We start from the raw sequence: 27,211 nt of genomic DNA on the forward strand, positions 1-27,211 counted from the left end.
GATCAGTCATCTGCATATGTAAAAGTGTTTAATGCTCATCATTGTGCATAAACCGAGGCTCTCGAGCCCCTGTAGCATCTGATTGTCTCCTGGCGCTGATGTACCCTAGTTGAGTCAATGTGTCTGTGAATTACTGTAACTTGTTGGCTGCTCACATGCAGTAGATGATTTAAGAGAATGACTTTGCAGAAAATAAGCATCTCTGTGTTAACTAGCAATATCTAAGTTTGCTCAATGATGTCTTTTTTCTTTAAGATTGATAATTTTCTAATTTTCAAAACTGATTTCTGATTGTGTGTGTGTGTGTGTGTGTATGTGTGTGTGTACAGCAGGCACCAGAGAGGGTGGGTCAGAGCGACGCTGTGTATGAAGTGGTGAGTCTTCAGAGGGAGGCAGAGAGAAGCAATGAAGGACGACTGGCCTCGCCCACTGAGGAAGAGGAGGCTGATGAAGGTATGTGTGTCTCTCTCACTCTCTCTGCAGTTGTTTCGTTTCCACCCCTCTTACTCTTACAGTTAATCATATATAACATACACAGTAAGCCACAGTACAAATTCTTAAAATCTTTAAAAAGCCAGTTATGCCCTCTCTGTCTCTGTGCATCGCTGATAAGATGCCAGAATTCTTCATCAACATGCCTTTCCCCAAATACACACACATATATATACACACTCGCATGCATGCACGAGCCACATCTCAACGTAATTCGTCTTCCAAATCTTGCATGATTGAAAAATGTGACCTCACATTGTGCAGCGCTGTACCCCCGTATCCCTCCCTGCCTGTAATATCAGAGAAAAACAAGACGCCTCTGTGAACATTCATGGCCACGAAAAAAGAAAATAATTGCTTTACCACAAATGGCTTGTCGGCGGGAGCATTCGCTTTACATTCCACGTATCCAGCACCTTTTTCTCTGGGTGGCATGAACACCTCATCTAAATGAGATCATATGTCCAGATATTCAGTTTGAAATAGAGGTTTACCAACACACACCTACTCTTTTGGCAGCAATGCCTTGTCACAAGCGCACGTGTGCTGTTTATTGGCTGACATGAATCAACAGTGAAGTTTCATTTTGTTAAAGCACATAAACATTGGCAGAGATGCATGTACTTGTGTGTTTGAACATGTGTTTATGTGGGTCATGTGTAAGCGATTGTGGCAGGGCATGTGATAACAGTGATGTGTATAGATTAAGGGGAATAACTTGTGTGTGTGTGTGTGTGTGTGTGTGTTTTTATATGTGAAAGAAAAGGCATGTAGTCTGTGTGCTCTACAACAGAATGTATGTGTGCGTGTTATATAGTGAGCAGCAATGATAGAGCAGCAATGGCAGAATCTCAGGGGTTTTGACAGCTACGTGATTATGCATGCTTCTGTGTATGCGTTCACGCGTTAAGCGAAAGTGGTTTTGTGTAGAGCCTGGTCAAGTCCTGTATAGACTTGTTAGCACTACAGCAGTGTCAAACTACCATCAAACAACTCCCATGTGACCTTTTTGGGTGAAATTCTTTGTCAGTCAAGCAGACCAGTGATCTCCCTAACCAGCCAAATAGCGCCAGATGTAAATGTGGCAGCAGTATGAAAGAAAAATACAAAAAAAAAGTTCCAAACCTAGCTTGTAACAGCTGCATTGATGTAAACTGATAATTTGGCACCAATCTCCATCAATCAGAATATATGTCTTATGAAACCATGTTACTACCAGTTTCCTGGAAGTGACTTGATTAAGACACCAAATTAAATTCAAACATAGCCAGTTAAGGTGAGAAGCCACCAGAGCAGAGTGGATATTTTAAGTTCAATAATGACAGCTCTGTCAGAGGGATGGAGGCCAAACAGCAGCAACATTAAGAACACCAACACTAGCTGTTAGACTCCAGTGGTTTTCAAGAATGACCCAGTTTCAGCTCACTAATATAAACAGGACTGGCATTTCCACCTGACTCCTGGCTCGGCTGTGCAGGTGTTGCAGATTAGGCCTGGCCACAGTTCACACTGCACGCTTCATGATGTTGTTTTGGATAGAGGTGCACATTTCTGTGTTAATATAGTGTGTGTGTGTGTGTGTGTGTGTGTACATGCGTGCATCCCTATGTCACTATGGAGGATTTTCTCATTCCACGTTTCACAGTGTGTGGAATATCGCTTTATAGCAGCTAAATGAATTTAAATAGAGATCATCCTGTCGACTGAAATATTTAAAATGACTGTATCCTTTATTTCATATATGCTAATACAAAGAAATAGCTTTACACTATGCAGGTTTCTGAGTCACATTTTATCATGTAAACATGAATATAAAATATAAACTTAGAATAAAGCACCACTTATTTAAAACAAAGTCAAAACATTTGTTGAAAAATTGTGATACAGCAACACGGGAACATCTAACATAAGAGGCCCCCTTTTCATCGTATTGTGTTGCTCCTCTCTCTTCTTTGCCACTGTCAACAGCCCTCTACTTTTTTCATCTTGAAGCACTAAAATGTGTTAACAGAGTGGGAGGCAGAAATCGTCGCCCAAAGTCACGAGTCAGCCACCAAGGCCGGAGCTGACGGCTTTCAACTGGCACTGCGGGAGCTATTCAGAGGGCTTTTTCTATAACGCCCCTCTCCTCCCCCAGAGCTGAAAATTGGAGGCGCTCAGGGCCGCGGAGCTGGAGGTCAGCCTCATTGTGTACAGAAATGAATACACTCCCAGTGTAGATGCCACCGCTGCGAACACACACACACACACACACACACACACACACACACACACACACACACACACACATTCAGTTCATGTGGATGTATTTTTTTTTTCTTCTTCTTCTTGGAAGCTGCAATGTAGAAAATAGGCCTGAAGCTGACATATCTTTTTTTTCTGTTTTCTTTTCACAGCAGGCTTTGTGATTGTTGCATATTGTGCTCTTTTTGTTCCCCCTTTTATATACACGTGTGGGCACACACTTCGTGTTTCATATACACTCAAACAGACTGTGATCAAACACATGCATGTATACATACAGCCCCCCTGCGTTGTTATTTATAGCTTAAACCATCTTATATCTGCATAAAAGAGACAAAAAGAGCTTGATTGATTCAGTACATTGCTGTCAAATATGAATTGAGGGTCGGAAAAAAATGCAAGACAACATAAAGGACATTATATTTGAAAATTAAGATATAAATTAAAATAGGGTAAAATGCTAAGCTAACACATCTTAGCGGCACTGGTGGGGAATTTCTGCTCACTTTAATGTAGACAAAACCAATCCACTATGGCTTGAACATCAGAGAGATCCTGTTTGAAAGTAATCCTACAGTGAATGCACAGCCCCTCTCCAGATTAAAAGGTAACAGTAATGGCCCTCATCTTCACTGTTTCTTTCATCACCTGGTAAGTTGGCAGTGGCATTGGACTCACGCTTCCTCGCCACGTGGCCTCAGCCAATCTGAGGACAGAGGCGGCAGCTTTGTGCGGGGTCTGAACCATTTGAAAGGGCTCATCAAGCATTTATAAAGACCTGAAAAGCTCCTGCCGAGGATGTATAGGAGCAGCAGTGCATTGAGTATAGTGGCTGCATGTTCTCGAAGAAAATGTCTTAAGTCATTATTTAATGCCAAGACCTCAGTAAAGGCTTCAGTGGGAGTGAATGATGCCTTTAAACACCTTTGAGTTATCAGTGAAACCTATTGCCATGCCCTGAGAAGTTCACCATTTGTCTCCCCCCCCCCCGCCACATATAATTAACTTACTCTTCGTTTACTCTCGTGCTCAGTGTGTACTATGTGCTGGACATACCATGTAAAGCTCTGTGGACTGTGTGTGTGTTTGTTCCAGTGGGTGGTTTCTGTGTGGTGATCAGTTCATCTCTCCAGCAGCAGAGCAGGCCAGACGGTCAATTAGTGCTCCTGCATCTAAACACAAGTGGTTCACTGTGCTGATTGCCTCTTGTCTGCCTCACGAACTGCCAGACAGTAGAACAGCAATAATGGAAAGTGTAGGCACCGCACAGGCACTTTTCCTCCATTTGACAGTGTAGCATCAATATTAACAGGTTTGAAAATGCACAATGCAGCACAGAGTTCCCCGACATATACGTAAAAAAGGTTTAGTAATGCGTATGTCTAATTCCAGCGGATTGATGGCTCTCACATAGCTGCCACTCTAATCCTTAAGATCGCCATCACATGTCCCCTCTTGTCTTTGACTGAGAGCTTAAACACAAAGACAGCTCCACACATTCGGGTTCAGACAGTTAAAGGTTTGTATTGTGATGTAGACAAAGGTTAGAGATATCAGGAATGATCTGTTTTTGCTCTAAATGTTTGTTAATATAACACAATATATTAATGTGTTTGTGTTTCCCACAGATAGCGACAGTGAAATCTCCAGCGGGACAGGAGACGTTTCCAAAGACTGTCCTGAGAAAATCCTGGAGTCCTGGGGAGGAATCCTCACCAGATGGTAAGGCCTCAAAAGAGAGAGGAAGTCTGAGAAATTTGGAAATTGAGAATGATTAAAATTTAGATCAAATTAGATGTTGTAAGACAGTTGGAAGCTGGACAGAGGAAGGGAGGGAGACACAGGGGTAAGGAGGGGGACAAATGAAATACAGGAGAGGAATTTGAGTTATGGATTTGTATACAGCTGTATGATCTGGAAAAAAAAACAAAGTGGAGAAATGGAGGGAGATGGACAAAGACTACTGACCTGAATCAGAATTAAGCCTCAAATAAAAACCTTTTGTTCAGAAGCCGCATTTAAGATTGACTTTGTGAATTTCTGTGGAGAATCAGGTGTTTCTAGCTGTACCAAAAATATATTTTGGGTAAAAGTTAAAAACCATTGCCCAAACATCTAGAGTAATAATAATAAAAATCAATCAATCACACATGTATTTAACTTTAGAGAAACAGGGGAAATTTGAAGCTGAAAAACAGTAACTTTAAAGAGTAACTTAACCCCCAACACACTTTTTGTGTGTATATTTGTATTTAGTAGTGTTGTCCAAATCCAAATTTTAGTGCAAAATACTAGAATTCTCTATGTGTTAGAAATATGCGTAGTGACTGCTCTCTGCTGGTTGAACCTTGACTCTTGCAGTTAAATTTTGCTATTGACTGATCTGGTGGCAGGTGACATATATGGTGGCAGCCATCTTCACCTACAAAGGCACCCTCCTAGCCCCCTCCACTCCTCAGCGGCATGGAGGACTAACTTGGTGTATCTTAACCCTCCCTGATAGGGGAATTGGACTTGATCATGAAAAAGTTAGCGTGTCAAAACAGTGAAGCTCTGACATTGTGATGCTAATGGGACAGTAGTATCTCTCAGGGAGAGAGAGAGACAAAGTTGTCACGGATATAGCTTTCCTCAAAGTGAATCAACTCTAGCTAGAGGGCCAGTAACCACGATATTGTGGTATTTGGGGAAACAAAATACACAAAAACCTGGCATGATGTTGCTAACTAGCTGACTCAATCTTGGCTCTGTGCTGCTAAAAGATGCAGATTGATTGATGGGTGCATGTTGTGATATTATTGGTTGAATTTAATTGGTACTTACTTACTTACTTTTACGGAAGAAAACAATTGGATTTGATATAAGAAAACACAGAAATTATGTTTTAAGAAAAGAAAAAAAAAATGCCTATAATAAACATGCAAAATATGGCCAGGGATGTTATTATGAAACATTCAAAAAGGTCCATGATTTATGGAGGTAACTTGTGAATGAATCAACTTCTAATTGGATATGGTAAAGAAAAATGAGTGTAAATGGAAAGTAGAGCAAACTAGTGTCAATATACCATGGGGAATCATAAATGCAATTACGTCAAACATTTACATTTTGCTCTTCATCTTGTGCAGAGGCACTATATAACGACACATTAATGCTGAAAGGTGAATCAGGCCCACCCCGCCTCATACAGACTTTGATTTACTGTATAGGGCCGGGGTCCTTTGACAGTTTTACCATCTCTCTTAGTATGGAAAACAGGTCCTTTGAGATACAGCCATTAATTTAATCTGCTGTAACATATACCGTCATTGTTCTAACGCTCAGTGCTTTTACAACAACCAGTGTTCATACATGCAGCCCTAGGTGCGGCACGATTAACTGAATGAGAGATGAAAGATGTGTCTGGCTTTTCATTTGATTTCACAGCCTGTTTTCTTGCTGTTGCATCAGCACAATGAAGTGAAGTAGTTTATCGGGAAATTGCTTTCATATGGCCTCGATAAATGCATTATGATGAGATTTCAAGCATCATTAAAAAGAGCTGACTGTGTGTTTTCACAAAAGCAAGATTTTTTCTCATGTGGGAGAACTCTTAGAGCATGGCAGCACTGCAGTCAATACACCACAGTATTGCACCATAGCTAGTGTAGTAGTTACAGTAATACTGTACTCAATATGATATTTAAGGGGTTGATAGTAGGGATGTCACGATTATAGATCTTCTTGGTACGATTATTGTCAGAGAAATAATCACGGTATTACGATTATCACGATTATTATGCATCAATTAATTTCACACTATAAATGTGTAAAATCACATGAACACTTCTTATAGATTTTTAAGTTTCATTTATTTCCATGCCAACATAACAAAAATAATATAGCAACAAAGAAAAGTAACCAAAAAGTGGTGTGCGGACTCTACTTTTACTACATGCTTCTTTGTGGTCCAGCAGTCTAAGTTTTTTCTAGGATGTGCATGTCTTTTTGTTCTCTTTAAATTACAATTACACAAATAAATTGAGAGCATATCTCGTGCAGTGTTAATAATAAATGAAACAGATATCGTGCTGGAAGGACAAGTCCAACATTTACTCAACACAGATGGAAGGAAGCAAAAGGAGGTAATACTAATGCTATATGTTCACTGACTGAGGACCTTGAGAAGACATTACGTGTATCTTCCACATTGCACACTGACACTGAAACAGTCTGACTACTAATAAAGGATTTGAACTTGTAACAGTCGAATATATGAAATGTGCCTTTAACATGGTGTATACTGTGTCGCCTAGCAGCAACGTCATCAAGCAACGCCTGTTATGATTTGAGTCTGTTGAGCGCACCCAACACTGGTCGGACGTATACTTATGTGCTCCTGCTTTTTCTTTTATCTCTCAACACAACAGTGATGGTTTTAAGTACGTGTGGCCACTATTTGGTTCATGTATGAAAATGTAGTAGCTGTACAACCGGGCTTGGTAAGCTTGGAGTGTTTTTAAGTTGATGTAAAAATAAATGACGAGCATTTGGGAAATCCCACACTCGTGTGGACGTGAGTTTCTGCCTGTCGTCTCACTCCAAAGAGCTACACGGACCCAAAACCATTACAACCTCATGCTGTGTGCACACACAAAATGCAAAACTATCCATCAAAAAAGTTTTTGAGACGTGCCTTAGCTTGTCACGTTGCACTGTAAGCCCAACTGCCAACTGAGATTAACGTATTTTAACCCAGTTATTGTGCATTTACCTTTACTTGCGCATGTAAAGCCGGGTGGTTGTCCCGCAGGTGTTGTATCATGTTGCTCGTGTTTGATCCTTTGGCCGCAACTTTTTTGTGGCATGTTTTACGTGGCGTGGCGTTTAAAATCGCGGTTAATAGTGAAATCAAGTAATCGTGACATCCCTAGTTGATAGTACTGTGATTAATACTATAATAAATCAATCTGTACTTAACTGACTACTGTACTCAATACTGAAGTTAATACTGTAATAATTTCAGTATGTTTGAATAAGGCAGCGTACCTAGAGCAGCTTTAGTAGAGCCATAGCAGCAGTCTGGTTGTACTGGGCAGCTCCCATTGTAAATGTGTGCATCAGTATGAATAGGTAATTGGTGCTCAGTCAGCCTAACTTATGTGGCAAAAAGCATTTTGGCAATAATACCATAATTAATAACTGATTTGCTCTTAAGACAAAGTGGTGTTCCTGTTTAGTGCAACATGAGTACTTTTGTGTGACAGGCGAATAACTCAGCATTTGATGGACTCGATTTGTCTTCATACTGTCACCGCACATTAAAACAATTATCAAATCTGTCCAGCTGCACTTCTCATTAATATTTAAAGTGGCTGAATTAGATTAATTGAGATTATAGAATAATGGATTACCTCCTGCGTGTTGTGCGTCAGGCATGGGAACCTGTCCACCCGTCCGAAGGGTTTGCCCTCGTTGGTTCGCAGTGGCATTCCTGAGCCACTCAGAGCTGAAGTCTGGCAGCTGCTGGCTGGTTGCCACGACAACCACGACCTGCTTGAGCACTACCGCATCCTCATCACCAAGGTAAACGCACACACATGTACACACACTCACAGACCATGAAGAGACATGCTTATACCAAGTTTACATTTCCTTTATATGTTTTTTAATGGAAGTATATGAGGTGGTATAGAGCATGTCCAGGATGTTTGTACGCTGTTCACACACACACATGGCTGTGTGTACTTAATTTCAGTATATCCATGCAATTTTATTTATTTATTTTTTTTCATCATATCCTTATCTGAGGGCTGGCACACCAACAGGCTTTTATCGGTTTCTACTGTATTTCATGTCTCAACATCAGCTAAAAAAGGCTCTTAACAAAAGACAAGTTACTTTGACTCAACAGGTTTAGGTGCACTTGTCTCTTCTCCTGCTCTGATTCCATGTAAACGTAAAATTTGGAAAACTGTTCTCACAGCTTCTAGGTGGTACTATAGTCAGTGAATTTCACTTGTTTGCGTATGGAGATGTGATTTTTTAGCATACAAACTGCTGGAAGAATTATCTTCTCTTGTGTGTGGATGGTTCTTACATCTTACAGTAGCTAAAACCCATTGGTTGTTACAGGTGTAGTGCAGCTCTTGGTTGTGTTTTGGTGGAAACCAGATGAGTGGTGCTAATGTTTATGATATCATGTCACTAGGATGAGAATTAAGTGGGATATCTTTTTCCTTATTATGTGAATTACAGTATGTCTGAGAGTACCAACATCATCGACAACACAGCTGTTCCTCTGAGCTGTGCATCTGTCATTTAGCTGTGACATTTAAATGCATGTGATGCATGTTGCAGGGCTATTACAGCTCCTGTCAGCCCTTTGGTCTCCCACAGAGCTTGCAAGAATTCAAAATGAATTTTTGGACCTTTTAGTGTTTAGCTGTTGGGTGTTCCTCAGGCTTTGTCCACGTATAATTCTTTGGTTAGTTTGTTTAAGTGATCAAGACCAGGAGAACAAAAAGATTCATTGCTGCCTTTTAGTTTTGGTCCAGTTTGTGTTTACTCTGGATAAATCAAGGTAACTCACTGATCGGACAGTTTTGGCAACTGTCATCCTGCATCATCAGTACTACGTGGACCCCTGGACAGTTTACAGTTGACACTTAATTTCATTTTTTTGTTCTTTCCCAGAATGACTTACAACTTGTGCAAGGCTGGAACAAATTAACAGCAAACATGTCACCCAAAATGAATAGCAGACAAAGCCCAAAGTGTTGCCACTATATTATTGGCAACCAGTGGTAAGGAGGTCATAGTTAAGGTTAAAGGTCAAATGGTCAGAGAGCAGAGATGGAAAGACTTTTCCATTGACATAAATATTGAATTGGAATCAGGAAGCAAGCTGTTATACAGTCTGAACCTCTATTGGTACATATTTTAAAACAAATAAGTATGTTAGGTTTAACTGTGGGAGCATTTAGTTATATAGATAGCTATTAAATGTGAATTGGACTGCATGAGATGACAGGTTTGCCTGGCCCTGTGAGGACACCTTTGAGTCAGGTACACATAGCGTTGCATGTTTGTGATAAAGACAACAATCCATCATAGTGTAATCTAGTAAACATCTCTTACTTTGCTTGATATTTTAAGGATTTCATGAATATCTTATTACCACCTTAGTGTCACGTTAACTCTTTATCTTTTATCTTTTTAGAGTTTTTTTTTCAAGCTCACATTGCCATGCCAGCTTTCTATAGTTATCAATCGTAGTAAATCTAAGCTTTCCAAATGTGATGGAGTGGTTGTGCAAACCAGGTCTATGACCCACTGTAAACAAATAGGTAGAGTGACAAAGCCCCACTGGACCAGGCAGCAGCAGTGGGAGGAGGTGATATAAACACACAAAGCAGACGGAGATCTTGCTTTTATGGATAATGCAATAGTCTTTCTCTTATCCACACAGAAGCGGGTGAAACTACCTGCCTCGATCAATAAATTGGGGGGGGGGGGATTGATGGAAAGAAGAAAAATGGAGAGAAGGAGGAATGTGGACCCATAAATATGAGGTTGTAGTCACTGAGGGAGAATTGGAGAAAAGGAATGTGTGTAAACGTCAAGGGAGCTGGCAGAGTTCTCTCGTTCGTGAGTCACATATTTTTTAGTTGTCTTTCACCTACTGTGTAAATTTCTCCCTTTGCCTTTCTCAATCTTTCAGCGTCTGTCACCATCTTTATCTGTTAAATTAGGACAGTTTTTCTTTGGCTCTTTATGTCTCATTTCTCTACCTTGCTCTCTCTGTCCTTCCATCTCTTTCCCATAGTATCTAGTTGTCCAATGTGCCTCTCTCTTTATCTTTCTCTCTCTCCTTACATAAGACCAAGCTTCTGTAGTTCAGCGCTCATTTATTCTCATTCCACTGGGTGGGCCATGCCCACATCCTCTGTCTTGCTGGAGTAGTGATGGTATTGATAGGCGGGTGGCCGGGCTATTAATAGCTGCACCAAATGAATGGAACTGAGGGAAGATGGAGGAGGGAGGGAAAGAGGGAAGAGAGGCAAATGACAGCAGCGGCACAGGGGATGTGGAGCTTATTAATGTCTGTTGTCTGGGCTCAGTGACGACGGGAATGCTGATTGAATTTTAAGTAATTGGACTGTCGTCCTTATGGAAGGGGTATCTATATCCTAAATCAGAGCAGTTCAAGCGTTATTTTTGTTGCCCACAACTGATGGGTGTTAACAACATACAGTTTGTCTTAACATAGTTGCATCCCCTTGTGAACATAGAGTAAAACTGTAATTTGTTAACAGCTAGCTATTTCAAACCAGGGGAACAAGTGCTCATTCCAACAGTTGCATCACTGATGCTTGAAAGGTTTGACTTTGCTACAGTGTAACGTCTCCAGTGTCTCTGGTGTCTCTCTCCTCGTCTGTTGTTGAATGTACTGAGAGAAAATTGTACCCAACATGTCATCTGGCAGTGTAACAGTAAATGGCGTCCCCTCTCAGTGAAGTACACAGTGTGTACATAATGCGTTACTAATAAATATGTCCTGTAGATCTCATGAACTCGCACTCAACACTGCCCTTCCTTGTATTCTCAGGAATTGCCCCCTCCTAATGTGAAGTTGTTTGGATGAACGGTTGTGCAGTTGTGTAGGTTGTGTAATTGAAAATGAGCCACAGCATCTAAGTTGTATACCCAAAAAGGTTAAAAAAAAAAAAGTCAAGATCAGCAAGTGTGTTTGTTTGGTTTTCATTATGTGCATAACACTGGCAATTTTTTTATAGCACCACTCTCTCTCATTGTAAAGGTCTTAAAAACTCAAGGATTTATCTTAATAGAACTATCAGACACCTTAAATTAAATATCCTTTTAGCCTTGTATATTTAAACCTTAGAAATAAATCCGGTGCAGTTCTTCTCTAATATAATTATAATTTACCTTCGAAGGCTCATGTTATTGACATAGCAACACACATATTTAGATGCAAAATTTTGCAGCATTTCTATGAAATCTATCTTAGCTTTTAAGTTAGTGCTGGAAAATGCCACGTTAAGGCAAGCACCTCAATTTTCTTTTTTGTGGGTTTCAGTACAAGTTCTATTTAAATGTGATTTAAAATTGGAATTCAGATCACATCTTATTGTCTGTTAGCCCATGTGATACGATCGTGACGTTCAGCAAACGGGGAGGACAGGCATCAGGAGAATATTGAGAACTGGAGAGATAAGAAACATTTAATGTCTTTATCTGCCAAACATTTGTGTCACTCATTTTGTTAATACATCTTTAAGTTGTGAGTGTAGTAATGCTGTAATGACAGCAAATGATTATATGGTTTAAACACACAAATGTGATCTGGTCAGTAGTACAACACAAAAAATGTGTTTTCAGTGTTCAACTACAAACTTACAGTCATTAAAGACACGCAGACCTACACCCTCACCTCACAGCGGTAATAATGGGTCATAGGTTTTGGAGTGCTCTCTATTTTATTCCCATACCTGGCTACTCTAATTTACTTAGACAGCGATAAATTAACTAATTTATAAATTTAGCACCCATATCATTGTTTACCATTGAAATTAGAGTCACACTCATTTAGACTAAACTATATGGTTGGTAGGTTTTACATGGTGATAGCTTAGGTGAGGTGCTGCCTATTTATGATGTGCTGCATGCAAGATGGTGAAGAGCTGATTCATAGAAGGATTTTCTGAGGTACAGTAGTTTATTTAATCCCTTACCTGTGGTGACTGAGAGTTTAAAATCTAATAAAACATGTTGCAAGCCTCCAAAGTGATTTCGTCACCGGGTGAGGAGTTCATTCCCAAGGTGAGAACCACTGGGTTAGACTAACCCACTGATCATTTAGCAGCATGTGGCCCATGGCCAGCCAGCTTGATATCATAGATCGCAAGTGTCATGTTCAGTGCTGTACTGCTCTCATCTACAGTCATCACACACAGAGTCACAAATGCACACTCTGTCACACACACCATGGCCTCAGGGCATCTGAGACATTCACAAATAACTTCTTTCTCAGCTGGCGCAGCACTGGGTTTTAGGGTCAGGGTTGGGGTGGTTGCTAGTGACATTTGAACAACCTTTTCGTCTCCCTAGAGTCGAACAAGCCCAAGGTGTGCTGCCACGCTTGAACCCACAGCTTAAAAAAGCTCAACCAGCTATTTCCAGGATCACCTTTCCAAAGACCAGTCTCACTCACAGCACAGCCAGTGAGTGTGTTAACAGAGGTCGGCATCTCTCCACAGGTTTGACGGCTGTCATCAGTAGCCTGGAACAGCGGTTCAGCGGTTTCACCACAGCAGGCCATAAGGGGCCTTGTACTGTATGAAACTGAAGGTCTTCCACAGAGTTTATTTTGCAAAGGGAATTGATTTTTTTTTTTTTTTTTTTTTTTTTTGGTCAGTGCTTTTGTACAATCTCCCACCGTTTTCCTTGTGGCTAAACATATTTGTACCAATGAGTGGGGTAAGAGAATTTGTGCTTGTAATTAGCACTGGCTTACGTATACGATTCTAATTCTTCTAGAGTGCCATGTTGAAACACGACACAATAGATCGATGCATACAGTACGTTTCTCGCCATTTAGATGGAGATGCAGTAGTTAGAATGATGTTTTCAGAAATTGATAAATGGAATTGAAAAGCCTGTTTTTACATACATCCTTGTTATTATTGATTATAGTTTAGTCTCAGAAGAGTGTCTTGATACCAACCCTACTACATACACAACTGTGCTGTCACTGTCTCTTGTTTGGTACTGTGGCTGTGCTATGGCCCCAAAGCCTGTCCTTCTCCTTATTGGTGACTTGGACACCCACTAAATGGTTAGACCAAGCGACAACCTATAGGGCTGAAAATTAAGCTGACATGGAAATGCCAAAAACTGCAGTTCAGTGAATGGCCACTTGAGGTCAGCTCCAAAATAAAGTCAATCCCCATAGACCTAAATTTAAAATGCCCGACAGTTGAAATAAACATGGTACAGAAAATGGTTTTGGTCTCTGTGGCTAATTTCCTCATCATGACAACTGTATGTTTACATTTTTTTAGGGCTCAAAGCTTTGCATAATTAAGGGTGAGTGACTTAGATTGACAGTCTGCAAAAAAGTGTCCTCACCGTCTCATTTAGATCCACCCCTCACTCCACATAGCGCCAGCCTCTCCCCCAAATAAGGTCCCCTCTGGCTCCAAAAACCCAAGATGGCGATGGCCAATATGCCAGACTCGAGGCTTCAAAACGAAAGTCCACAGAAGGCCAATGGAAGATGTCATGATAGCTACAACCATTATTTTTACAGTCTATGATGAGGACACACTGTGACCCTGGCATGATTGCATTTGATAGAGAAATGACATTTCGAGCTACAAGTGTCTGGTAAAAGTTTAAACACTTCTTTTAACGGTAACATTTTATGTATTGATCATTTTTCATTTCTTCTCTGAACTTTTCTGAAATCCTCAGCTGTGACAGGAACCAGCATAGTTAAGTTCTTTACCAAGCATGTAATGAAATCAAAGAGCAAATTAGACAAGGGCTGTGAGGTGCTTTACATTTTGATGTTGAATCATACTGAGGCCAGGCGCCAGCTTAGCAATGACATTTAACGTCGGTGTACAATCAAAGGTAGTATCAGCCATGCAGCCAGGCTGGAAAAATACTACACCCACGCCTGATAACCCACATACAGATACATGGAGTACAATGTACATAAGATAGGCTGCCATGGTAACTGCAAGGGTCTATGGACTTCTCTGTGCTTGAAGGTGTCACCATGACAATTCTGTCTCCTTTCATCTTTGTCTCTTAACTTCTGCCTTAGTTCATTCAGTACTTGATATTTTGATAATTGGAAACTGGGTAGGTGGCCACCTTCTTATGAGTACACACTCCTAGGTTTCACCTTGTACTTTTTCAGCCTTCTGGCAACCACAGTATGTACAGACATGCAAGTAATAGTTTGATTTTGAATTTAAATTGGAGTGGTGTGTGGGGTTTATTATGAGAGCATAATGCTACTTTTATTCTATATCCATTAGAGTCACTGGCTCCTTTTAAACTGCCTCTTCAAGGATGAGAATTTCACCAGTGCTGCATTGCCGTTGTGTATAAAAGGTACAAACGCAGAATGGGGGGCAGAGTTGTTTCCCCTTTAACAACAGTGCCGAAGTGATGTCTGTATAAATGGTACAGCCAGCAGGACGGGATCATGGGCAGCACAGGTGTGATGTTTTAACGATGTGTTTTGACTGTGGGAGATTTAAAAAGTAGCTGATGGCAGTTAGCAGCTAACTCTAAGAAGAACAGTGGCAAAATCTCCACAAATTGGGAAAACAATGAGGTCCTGGAGCTGCTCACCGTCCGAGCAGAGGACAGGATCAGCCAGCATATAACAGAGATGGTAAATGATTGTTACTGCCATATTATGCTATTGTTGTTGTTTATAAAGCGCTGCCAACATGTATGATATGTGTGATACAAGAGGCCGACACTGTTGTTTTACATGTCACAGCAATATTGCACACATTTATTTTGTAGTATTTTAAAAGAATCTTTTTATATTTTTATTGTAATTTTTCTATTCTAGTATTTTATTCTTGACTGTTGCAGTACTCTGCCTTTAACTTTATTTACCATAATATGTTTATTGTTTGCACCAAACACCAAGGCAAATTCCTTGTAAGTGAAAACCTACTTGGTAAAAACCTTATTCTGATTCTTACTTCTACAGTGTGGCAAATAACTAGCGCTGAGTCTGTAATGCGTTAGCTGATATTAGCATTGCGATCGCAGTAGTATTACCTTAACAAAGGAGCCATTTTATTTCATATGCTTAACATATGTTGTTCCTATGGTCTTTAGAGGCTAAAGTGCAACACACACCACCATACGCCACGCGTCAAAACGCCTGCCTCCATTATATTCTATGAACAAACCCGCACCGTGCCGTGCCGTGCCGTGCCGCTCTGCTTCAGCCCACTGCTCTATTTCCAGCATGGCTGGCACTGCGAGAAAAGCCTTTTATGTAAGTCTCGGCTGCTGTAGTAACAACTGGAAATTTTTAATAAGACGATTTTGATAAGACACTCACCCATGAAATCCAAGTTGTTGTTGCCTCAAAGTTTTTCCTCTCGTTCTTCCGTTACTAGCAGTTGGCAACTGTTGGCAACTAGTGTAGGTACAGCCACCTAGCGGGCTGGGGTGGGAAATACACTTTAGTGTCGACGGTGCCACTGCATGCCGCTGCCAATGTGTGTTGGGGGTGGCACTTTTCCTGTCCTGCCCCAGTCCCGTAATGAATAGTGAAATTGACTCCCATCCCACGGGAATCTCACAGGAATCACATGACCAACAGTATTCCCAAGAAGATGTCAGCCTTTAATGCATATCTCTACTGAAGGACAAAACTCCAACTTTGGTGTTGTTGAACGTCTGCCAGACCTCTGCATTGACTTCATTTCTCAGCCCTGGATGTTGCCGCTTAAGCTTAACACATAGTTGATTTTCCAACATTGACATTTTGAAAATACAGTATGCAGTACATGCATGCACAGACAGAAACACATCATGCACATACATAAAAATAATTCTTCTGGCTTAGTTGTGTTCCCTGAAGTCCCCCATCATTTATGGATAAAAAAAAAAAAAACTCCTACGGGGTCTAAAGTCTTGTCAGTCACAGCCTCTCACACAAAGACATACACACACACACACACACACACACACACACACACACACACACTCCCCACTAGCCCATCCTGCTTCATGGTATCTGTAGGGACCAGCTGCACTGCATGGCCACAACACAGCCAAGCAACACCACATCCATTCTCCTGACCTTACAATATAGGTCTATTCACAGCACCCCTCCCATCCTGGCTCTGTGTGTGTCTCCATAATGCAACCCTCCAGCTCCCATTCACATGTCCACAGCAGGCACCCAGTAGACACCACAAAAGGACAAACTGCCTGTCTTCCACAGCTTTAGGAAAATCTATATTAGGAAAACAGAAACAAAAATCAGATCTGTCATTTCTGTTGTCTATTAATTTTGGTTAATCCAAACAAATTATTAAGTGATTATAAGACAGGGTTTATGTTGAATTTTGAGTATTTATGGCACACGTGTATGCATGTAAGCTTTTCGTTAATGTAGAATGTCTTTTGTAGATGAAAATTAGCAACACAAGCAATGTGAAAGGTATGATAAAAGTCATTTTATAACTAACAGTATTTGTTGTTGCTGTAACTGTGCTCCTTTACAGTAGTGAGTAAATCTGCTGTGTGTGTGTGTGTGTGTGTGTGTGTGTGTTAGCATAGCCTCCTAGCCATAATGACACTGATATGACAGCTCGGATTAAGGAGATCCAGCCCGCAGCGTCTTCTCTAGTCAAAACACTTCTGTGTCTCAGGCCTCATATTGACTGCAGCCTCACAGCCAGAGTAGTGCTCTGCTTCCTCCTCTTCCTCACCACAGAGTCACACTAGCTTGTGTCTTTTAATTCAATATGTGTACAAGAATCTTCATAAACAACATCAACATTTTCATGTAAGTAATGAGTACATTTTACACAGGATCTGTCAAGAAAGGATACACTACACAAGTAGTGTGATTTATTTGCAGTTTTTGCAAGAAGCATAGAGCTTAAAGAAGATACATTTTGCATAATCATACTGCGTACTATGTTAATGATTAACATAGTACTGCGTACCCCTGAAGAGACAATAGTGACACATACATTATACAAGACAACAGGCCACTAAGAGACTAAGCTTTTCATGTTTCTCTGAGAAATGCTATTGGTCTTGGAAATTCAAATGCAAAGTGCAGCCCTGACCTGCATTTTATACAATGGCATAATTCAACAAATGTCTATTTATTATTCTTTGACAGAAAAGAACCTATTCAAATGCACTGGCTTCTTGTTTACAGTCAGCCTTTACAGATGACTAATAGATGCACGTTACGTCCTGACCTACATGATGCAAGGACAATAAGTGCTACAGAATAATGAATATAAGTATCTCAACCTGAGCGGTCAGACAGGTCTCCACTGCCGTGTGGTGCGAGGTTAGATGAAGATGATAGATGGTGATTTCAGTGGCCAGCCTGTCTCTCTTTGACCTTTAGCTCCTCTTTACCATTTAACTATAGCGAACCCAGTGTATGCAGTACACATCGTGACATTGTACTGGAGGTGAATGTGGTATGTAGATATTTTCTCCTGTTAGGGATGGTTAGCATTAATTGTCATCATATGAAATGTGAAGAAAAAAAAATCTGTTATTTTGTTGTCCACCTGCTGTGAGCTAGCTCCTATCTTTACATTTGACATTTTCCTCTACCCACTGTGTCTGCTTCATACATCTTCTCTGTTATATTAACCAGTAATAGACTGTGCCCTCACAGCCATTACTTTCCAAAACAATAATCATAACTTAGCTGCCTTACGTGATTTACTTTACTTTGGTTGTTTACAAGAGAGGAGTGGGCAAAATTTGAACTTCAAAATTCAGTGATGGCATTTCAGTAAAGTTCTTGTGTTTTTGTGCTAGTCCGTGATGCTTCATGCAGCAGGATACCAAAGATCCAAGACAGGCAGAATGTCTAACAAAGAAGGTCTGGCTCTCACTGCGTTGAGTGCTTTAATTGTGACAGCATCTACATTTTCAGGATTTCTTTTTTGGCAAACAGTGTCAATCTATGACATCTCAATTTCCAATAGAGTTTATATGACAGGCAACTAAGGCATGCTGTACTAAAGCCAAAGAGTACTAATGTTGTCAGTGGTTTGGATCCTTCTTCTTCAGAGCCCTCAACCTGAGAACTGAATCCACACAAAGCTTGGCCCACTGTTGATAAATATAAATACCAGCTTCTGCCTGCTAAGCTGGTTTAGTGTTGGTCCGTCGATGGTGCTTGCTGAATGTTTGTATCCAGGCAGTGAACCAGCTCTAATCTGCCCCAATAACCACCTATCCCTCCATATCCCAACCCCCAGACTGTTGGACAAGAGAGCGATGAGAGCTACAGAGGCCACCACATTTATATTTTACCCTTTAAGCAAAGTAAATGACCTGAAATTTATTGACAGTCAAGCGGCACTGAAGCACCTACATGCACACAAAGAATAATAAATAAGAAAATACTGTCAGAATACTGTCACATAGTCTAGTGGGGTTTAGTTGTAGAGAGAGGGTGCTTCTGAACTTAGTGAAGATAAAATAATTATAGTTGGAGTATGCCATTCCTGTACCCTCATTTATTTCCTTTGCAATGGAAAAATAAAATGGCCACTGAGGCTGCAGTGGGAATTAGCAATTTCCAAATGTAAGGCAAGAATGCTGCATTATCATCGTTATCCAATATTAATCATGAATGCCATTACTTTGTGTAATAAATCGGAATTCATTAGGCCTAAGCCGAGTAAACAGTATCTATATCTGTATCCTCAGTGCCCATTTTGATGTCAGAATTAACAAAACATGAGGAAGGGAAATGGAAAGCACTGTAGGTCTGCACCAACCTCCCAAGATTTGAAGAATGTTGGTGTTCTTGCAACTTGTGATTTTAGTCTGATCACACCAAAGCAAGGGTGAGTTTACAAGCTACCTTCACCAAGACCAGCTCTGGGCCTCCTAAATGCTGGAGAGAGACACTGTGGCAAACATCTCCAAAGTGGTTGCTTAAAAATTAACATTAGTGTAACATTATGCATCCTTTGGTCATTTTGGATTATTGAACAATGACTGTCTTAAAGGAGGAAAGGGCATTTCTCTTTTACCTGTTTCTCTGTAAGTTTCAATCCAGGAACCTGTGCAGGTCTTGTACAGAAGCAGCCAGACTTTACTGTATTTATTACTTACAAGAGTGTGATCTAATGAGCACAACAAACAATAATGATACATAACAAACAATAAAACAATAAGGTATGTACCAATTTGCAAATTTCAGGGTTGGGCGAGGTCATGGTGGTGTGCAATTTTGGCACCCTTCCTCTGTGTGGCTCCCTAAGTCGCCTATAGGAAGATCCGCCACTGCTTATTATGTCATCTGACTGCGGCTGACAATACTAGCTGCCCCTTGGCCAACATTCAAAACCAAGGCCGACTACTGTAAGCCTTTACATGGCCACCAGGTTCTGTAATAACCTCTCTGGCTTGTCTAAACAGCATCTGAAAGCTTATTTGTACAGACAAGCCTTGCATTGATGTTTTTGTGTTATCCCTGTGTGTTCAGTTTGCCACTTTATTTTTTTATTGGTTGATTTTGTTGATTGGGTTTAATGTGATGCTTGCTCTGCATGTATAAACTTTACTATCTCAATTACTTACTCACCTTGTCTTGGTGAAATGTCCTTGAACAAGATGGTGAACCCTGTACCTCCTTACTGTCCATACTGTAAGCTGCTCTGGTTAAGGCTATCAGCCTAACACCTGTAATGTAGTTGTAAACTCCCTGCTTATGCCAACACATTGCTGTTGATTCTGGAATCAGCAGGAGCCCAGGGGTGGAGGAGGGTGGGATGCTGGGAAGCAGTGAAAGGTGAATCAGCCTCCACCTTTGTTTCCAAGTCGCCCTGCTGGCTTTGTTTTGGAGCAGAATGAATTATTAACGGTGGCCTTCTGGTCGTGTTTTTCATCAGTGTCCACCTCCAAAGGTAAAGAGGACTGTGCTGAGAGACCTCCATTGACTGGCTCCCTCCATAGTGACTGCACAACTGGATACATGAACTTTTTTTTGTTTTTTTTAGTCTTCACTTTGTCTCTCTTTATTTTTATTTTTCCTTTCTCTCTGTTCCCTTTCTCTGTGTTTCCATCACACTGTTTCTCTTGAATTACCAAATTAAGCAACACAGGTGCTGAAGAATATCTGGTCTCCATGACAATCAAAGAGCTGTCCGTCTGCATGGTAGATTATTTTATACTTCACCTCACAGTCGCTGATAAAGTACTCTCATCATATATGTTGCATATTGTCCATGTTGTACAGTTTCACCCCCTCACTTCATAGCTTGTGGCTCAAAATACAACTTGGTGACATAACTCACATGTTGTATTGTGTGTTACTCTTTTTTTAGTAGGGCTGTGATTCACGGTCTCAACAGTAAATTTATTAGATTGGTTTTTTTTAAGTTGGTGAACCGTCAACTGAATCAGGAATGACTTGCCAATTTAGTTATCATTATATTTACATGTGCATGAATGTGAGACAAAAACAAATGTTTCTATTTAATTCACATAATGCAGTGATACTTATGTTTACTGATGTTAATTAATGCTTATTATATTATTGTTGACAATCTGGATAAACAATATACAAAAAAACAGAAATAGTAGTAAGATTGCAGTATTTAATTTTGGTCCTTAATTACAATTTTACAGAAAGAATGCACATAATAAATGAAAAACATCAAGCCATTAAATTAAAAAGAAACAATATTGTAGCCTAAAAGGTGTAAGCTGAAGCTCAAGCTTGTTATACCTACCCTTTTAGCTTAGCATATTCTCATAAGTGACTTATTTACTACTAAATTATACAGAAACGAAAACAGAAACATTCACAAAATTCCATAACATTTCAGACACAATAATAATCAAACCCCAGTTTTATATTTCTTTACCACCTTATTGTTCAACATTTTTAGAGTTCCAATGTGTAAAATTTTGGGCCCTCTGGATGTGAAACTGCTCCCATGTACAAAGCATGTAGGTGGACCACAGCGGTTGACGCAAAAACATGACATCAGAAATGGCCCTCTCTAGAGCCGGTGTTTGGTTGTCTGTTCTGTGGTACTGGAGAACAATATGGCGGGCTCCAGAGAAGAGGACCTGCTCCATACGTAGATAAAACTCCTATTAAGGTAACATACTGTAAGCACAGTGATTCATAGTTTAAGGTGATTATAAGTTAATGAAAACATAGTTTTGAAAATTATATACCCTTTCTGCTAATAGATGGCTCTAAATCATACACACTGGACCTTTAAATTTGTAAAGTGAACTACACATTCTTAATTTATTTTGTAAAATAATGACATTTTTTGCACAAAGATGCAAATGGGCACCCCTCTAAGTTAAATCTAAGTAGCTTCTGCCTCCATACTTAAAGTCAACCAGTCTGTGTTAGACATTTTTATTGAGTTGAATGCTCTGTCATAAACAGGTGTGTTAAAGGATTGGATTGGCTGCATGCCACCTTTTCCTGTATAATATTTTTACAACGCATTACATGGTTCTCAAGGACACTCAGTCATGTCTAGGTTCAGTTAGTGTCTGTGAATGGCTCTTTCTTTGTAAGGCATGTATATTTCCTTGTTGTTTAGATAGCACATTTAATTTTTCGCTCTGCTAGTTTCATACAGTATGTGACTTTCTGTGTGGATTGGACCAAATGCTTTTCTAGAATTTTTAGTTTTGTCAAATAAGATATGCATTTGAATAGCATCATGTTTTCCTTTGTCCATCAGCAGTATATAAGAATACAATGTAGGTTGACAGGATGTCTATATTTTCCATTAAGGATTTAGTTCCTGTTATGTGTACTCCTTTCAGACATTTTTTTTTTCAAATAATCAAAGCACTCTACACTTCCTGGAAGAGGCCAGGTGCAGTGTTGTTTTCCAAAGTAGCCATTTTCCATCCAACTTGCAGCCAGCCACCACTCGTTGCCTCTAAGCGGCTCTAACAGTTAAAAAACAAAGAAAGTGATAACGTTAGCAAAGTTGCTCTGAATTTTCTCTTTGCAAGATTCTCCTGCCCAGCCACCATGCTTGACACTTTCTTTCCATCCGCCCCTTCTGCTTAGCCAATTTGCTGTCACTTGATCCTCTTTATCATCTGCCGGCCAGAGGATGCTCCCAACCGGCCGAAATGCTGGGCAACTGTAACTAAGGGGCAGGCATAGCTGCGCTAAGCTGTTGGTTGAATAAAGAATAAATAAAGTATCCAGAAGAACCTGGAGCCTGGCTAGATAAGGGAAAGAATTCATTTAACTAGGATTAGCTGTTCAAGATGTTTCATGGGATTACGAAGGTTGAGTGTCATCCTGTCGTCATTAACAGTGTGTAATAATGTGTGTCGGAAAGTGAGGCTGATGACCACTGGCATTAACAGCTGTTTTCTTTTCTTCAACCCCCTAAAAGTAGAGACAGTACAGTGAGTGACTCATGATGTCATGAAATGTGTTTTGCTATTTTATACTGGGATATTTATCTCATCTTATATTTTCAATGTTGTAGGTTGTTTTTATGTATAATTGAAATATAAATTTGTGTTTGTTTTTTTACATACTGGGGCTAGGTAAATGTATGGAGTGGAGAATTGGAGATTGTGGGAAGGAAGTGGGACTGAAACAGTGAAGGAAAGAAAAGGAGGGGGTGGAGGGGACTTTAGTTAATAGAAAACAGACTGTGAGAGATAAGTAATATGTAAATAGGAAATGTATCCAAATTTACCTCTGGGTGAAAGCCAGTGTGAGAGACAGAATAATGTGGCAGGGAGCCTCAGGTGCAGCTGGGATGGGAGGAGGCGGGGCAATGAGCTAGAAGCTGAGGGAGAGGGAGCGAGAAAGAGGGAGGGTTCGTGTGTGTGTGTTTGAGTTAGTGTGTGTGTGTGGAAAGAGAGAGAGAGGTTGAGTGTGCAAGCTAGAGAGATTGTGTGGAGAGGGAGGGAGGGAAGTGTAAGCCAGTCACAGCATCTCTCCTTCTCACTGCACCAGGGCTGAGGGACTCTTCGTCCCCTCGCTTCCCTTGCTGCAGATTTAACTCATTTCCATCAGCGCAGTCATCCTTTTTTTTCTTGCTTTTTACTTGCTGCTTCTGACAGATGCATTACATTCATTTCTTTCTGTATGCCAGGATCTAAGGATTTATGCATTGAAAACGTGGGTTGTCCTGTTTAACGGAATTAAAAAGGGGGACGTTTGCAGAGGACAGTGCTTGAAACTGGGACTCCGACTGGGACTTGGTCTTTTCTTTATGCTGCTAGAGTGGATTCCCTTTTGTTGCGCTGCCAGTGTTTTGTTCAGGGCGACAGACACACTGAGAGAGGAGTTGTAGGACCCCATACCTCTACAACTATACAGAGTTAATACTTCAAAGGACTAAAGCAAGTTAGAAAATCTATGGTTGCATTAAGCACTTGAGGAGAAGGTGCTAAGCCTCCCCTGCCAGTGCTTCAGAATGTCACAACAAAAATGCAAGTAACACGTTCATGGGATAAATAGGTGGATTTCTGATTGATCCCCACACCCCTCTCTGCAAGTGTCTGCCACAGGATTGCTGAGGAGTCAAAGTGAGAGGAGCGCTGAGCTGTTCAGCTGGCCTCTCACTGCTCCGGGAGAGTCCTTCCACCTGCCTGCATGGGAGTCTTACATTCAACACTTTCATCAGCTACTGGACTTTTACATTTGTTTGTCTTTCGCGACTTGCAGTCCAGAACACTGAGAGGCAAGTTTGCACATTTGGATTTAAACTTTAAATCACTTTAATAGCAGAACTTCATCCAGACATGTTGACACGCTTGGTTTTTTACCTCATTCTGCCTAGGGATGCCTTGTAAACACATTTTTCCCCCCAGCGCTGTGTGTGCTGAGAGAGCTGTGACATTATCTCCTGCGGAGATCCCCATGTTGTTCTAGCCTGTGTCTGTGTTTTGATTCAGACAATAGCTGGGCATGCATGGGCTCCAGACACTGACCAGAGGACCACCAAAATAAGGGAAGCCTGCTGTAACATTGTAAACACGCCGGCACCCATGGCACAGTGAAACTTTGGATTAATTTAAAGGGGTTGATTTGCAGAGATGGATGTAATTTACATTTCCAGAGAGACTCGTAAGAACATTTTTTCCCTGTAGCAGTTGTTGCCTACAATTTATTTTTTAAAGGTAACCACTCAGTAAATTTCATCTGATCTCCAGGAGTGAAATCGGAACCATATGCTGCTTACTCATCTGATCTCCTGTAAGGATCCGTCAAGAGCAGAGAGCATTGTGCTTTCCTTCACGCTTTAACCTCTTTGTATGGTGTCCTCTCTCGCATCCTATGTGCTCTCCGCCCTTGTGCGGACAGCTTATGCCCTCAGCCTCCCTGTGGCAACCCTCATTAGGATCAGGAGATGAGGCCACAGACTGGCAGGCAAAGCAGCAGGGAAAGTCGCCGCTGGGATTGATGCTGGCTACAGCACTAATGCTACCCTGGTTTACTGAAGGAATACAGTTTTTTCTCCCTACTCCTGACTGTTACCCACCCACTACTTTCACTAACCATGAGTGATTGGAAAAGGAGAGCTAAACGGGTTGTCCTACCCTCCCAGAGGCTTTATTGATTTTCCTCCAGTCAGTGTTCATTTGATTGAGACCCAGCTATGTGAGAGTAAGGTGAAAGAGAGAGTGAGTGTGTTAGAGAGAGTATTGAGCTCCGTTAACTGAAGAAGGCTGCAGACACCCGGTGTAGAGCGGGTGGGGGGGACAGGCAGTTCTCCAGTTTCAGGCCAGCTGCCTTATGGGTGACACATCACAAACCTGACCCACCTGGATAGCGCCCAGAACAATGAACCAGTCTGAACTGACAACGGACCCGGTGCTCGCTGCCAACAGCAGTCATGGAGACTTCTTTCCTGGCAGGGCCACCAACCACTCTTGTCCCTTGGGCTGGGGGCTGAACCAAGGCCTGGAGGCTTGCGTCCTGGAGACTGCCGTCATTGTACTTCTGACAGTGCTCATTATCACAGGGAACCTGACGGTTATCTTCGTGTTCCACTGTGCCCCTCTGCTACACCACTACACCACCAGCTACTTTATCCAGACCATGGCCTATGCTGACCTGCTGGTGGGTCTTAGCTGCCTGGTGCCCACCCTGTCTCTGCTCCACTACCCAGCAGGTGTCCAGGAGCCCATCACATGCCAGGTCTTCAGCTACGTCATCTCTGTTCTAAAGAGTGTTTCAATGGCCTGCTTGGCTTGCATCAGTGTGGACCGCTACCTGGCCATAACTAAACCACTGTCTTACAACCAGCTGGTGACGCCATGCCGGCTACGAGGCTGCATCACCCTAATCTGGGTCTACTCCAGCCTGGTGTTCTTGCCCTCCTTCTTTGGGTGGGGTAAACCAGGCTATCATGGAGACATTTTTGAGTGGTGTGCCCACTCTTGGCCCACCTCTGCCCTTTTCACAGGCTTTGTGGTGTGCTTGCTCTATGCGCCTGCTGCACTTGTGGTCTGTTTTACGTATTACCATATCTTTCGCATTTGCCAGCAGCACAATAGAGAGATCAGTGAACGACGGGCACGTTTTCCCAGCCAGGAGATGGAGGCTGGTGAGGGCGGTGGCGGCGGGCATCACAGTGGGCATGGACCAGATCGGCGGTACGCGATGGTGTTATTCCGCATCACCAGCGTTTTCTATATGCTCTGGCTGCCCTACATAATCTACTTCCTGTTAGAGAGCTCCCATGTGCTGGACAGCCCTGCCCTCTCCTTCATCACCACCTGGCTGGCCATTAGCAACAGCTTTTGCAACTGTGTGATCTACAGCCTGTCTAATAGTGTGTTCCGCTTGGGCATGCGTAGGCTCTCACAGACGATTTGCTCCTTCAGCCATTGTGCGGCCGATGACAGGGACTTCGGGGAGCCTAAACCAAGGAAGAGGGCAAACTCATGCTCCATCTGAAGGGATGACTTTTACAGGATGAGGACACTGCTGGAATCTATCAATGGGGAACATGAATCTTAACCAGTTGAGCAGCTAGTTAACTTTCAGTAACATTGGCATGGCTTAACCCAACAGAAAACACTTTCTGTTGCATCAGCCTGTCAGCTGACACCAGTGACATTGCGATGGTCACAATAAACCATGGTTTATTGCATTATAAGCTTTTCGAGGAGATGGGTGTAGTGTTTAAACAGAGAGATTTAATGAGATGGGCACACTCAAATGACTAATATTCTGTGGTATGTGACTTGGCTGTGGGTCATGTAGAAAGTCTCTCCCCATGGCTTTCTCAGCTTTTACATCTCACTGTATGTCACTGTATCAGCCACGTCAGACATAGTGGGATAACTGAGTTATCATAGGATTCATGAATATCTCCTCAGACATCAAATGTGACCACACTTTTTCATGCCTGTTAAATTTTTTTAGTGGTTGTGAATTCGATCTATGACTGTCATTAGCAGAGACTAGATAGCCTACACTTACTTGTGCTCATAAACCTGTTTAAAGGTTCTAAATGATCATTTGACTTTTTAACTGTATGAACACACACAGTGACAATGACGACAGCCATTATGCTGCTGATAAATAACAGATGGCCTACGGCCTTGACTGATTTCTAGAGAAAAGTGCGCAGCTCATTTCTGCTAAAGCATTTTGTGTTGAGTCTTGTCAACATGATGTGTGCACAGGCGAACAGAGGAGAGATGCAAAAAAGTCATGATATACTGGTCAGATGCATTTTTT

General features: G+C 41.4%; 2 protein-coding genes across 3 annotated transcripts in view; both read left to right on the plus strand.

Annotated features, from left to right (window-relative positions):
• Window positions 1-27,211, plus strand: part of rabgap1l (RAB GTPase activating protein 1-like) — a 135,307-nt gene that overhangs the window by 26,519 nt on the left and 81,577 nt on the right. For both annotated transcript variants that reach the window (XM_049589036.1, XM_049589037.1), the window contains exons 11-13: window positions 330-453; window positions 4,365-4,458; window positions 8,151-8,301. In XM_049589036.1, coding sequence (XP_049444993.1) covers window positions 330-453; window positions 4,365-4,458; window positions 8,151-8,301 — 369 coding nt within the window. The remainder of the gene's footprint in view (window positions 1-329; window positions 454-4,364; window positions 4,459-8,150; window positions 8,302-27,211) is intronic.
• On the plus strand, window positions 23,453-26,904 carry gpr52 (G protein-coupled receptor 52). The gene has a single exon (XM_049589046.1). The coding sequence runs from the start codon at window positions 25,304-25,306 to the stop codon at window positions 26,420-26,422; it is 1,119 nt and encodes a 372-aa protein (XP_049445003.1). The 5' UTR covers window positions 23,453-25,303; the 3' UTR covers window positions 26,423-26,904.

This window comes from Epinephelus fuscoguttatus, linkage group LG10 (genome assembly GCF_011397635.1).
Source record: "Epinephelus fuscoguttatus linkage group LG10, E.fuscoguttatus.final_Chr_v1".
NCBI lineage: Eukaryota > Metazoa > Chordata > Actinopteri > Perciformes > Serranidae > Epinephelus > Epinephelus fuscoguttatus.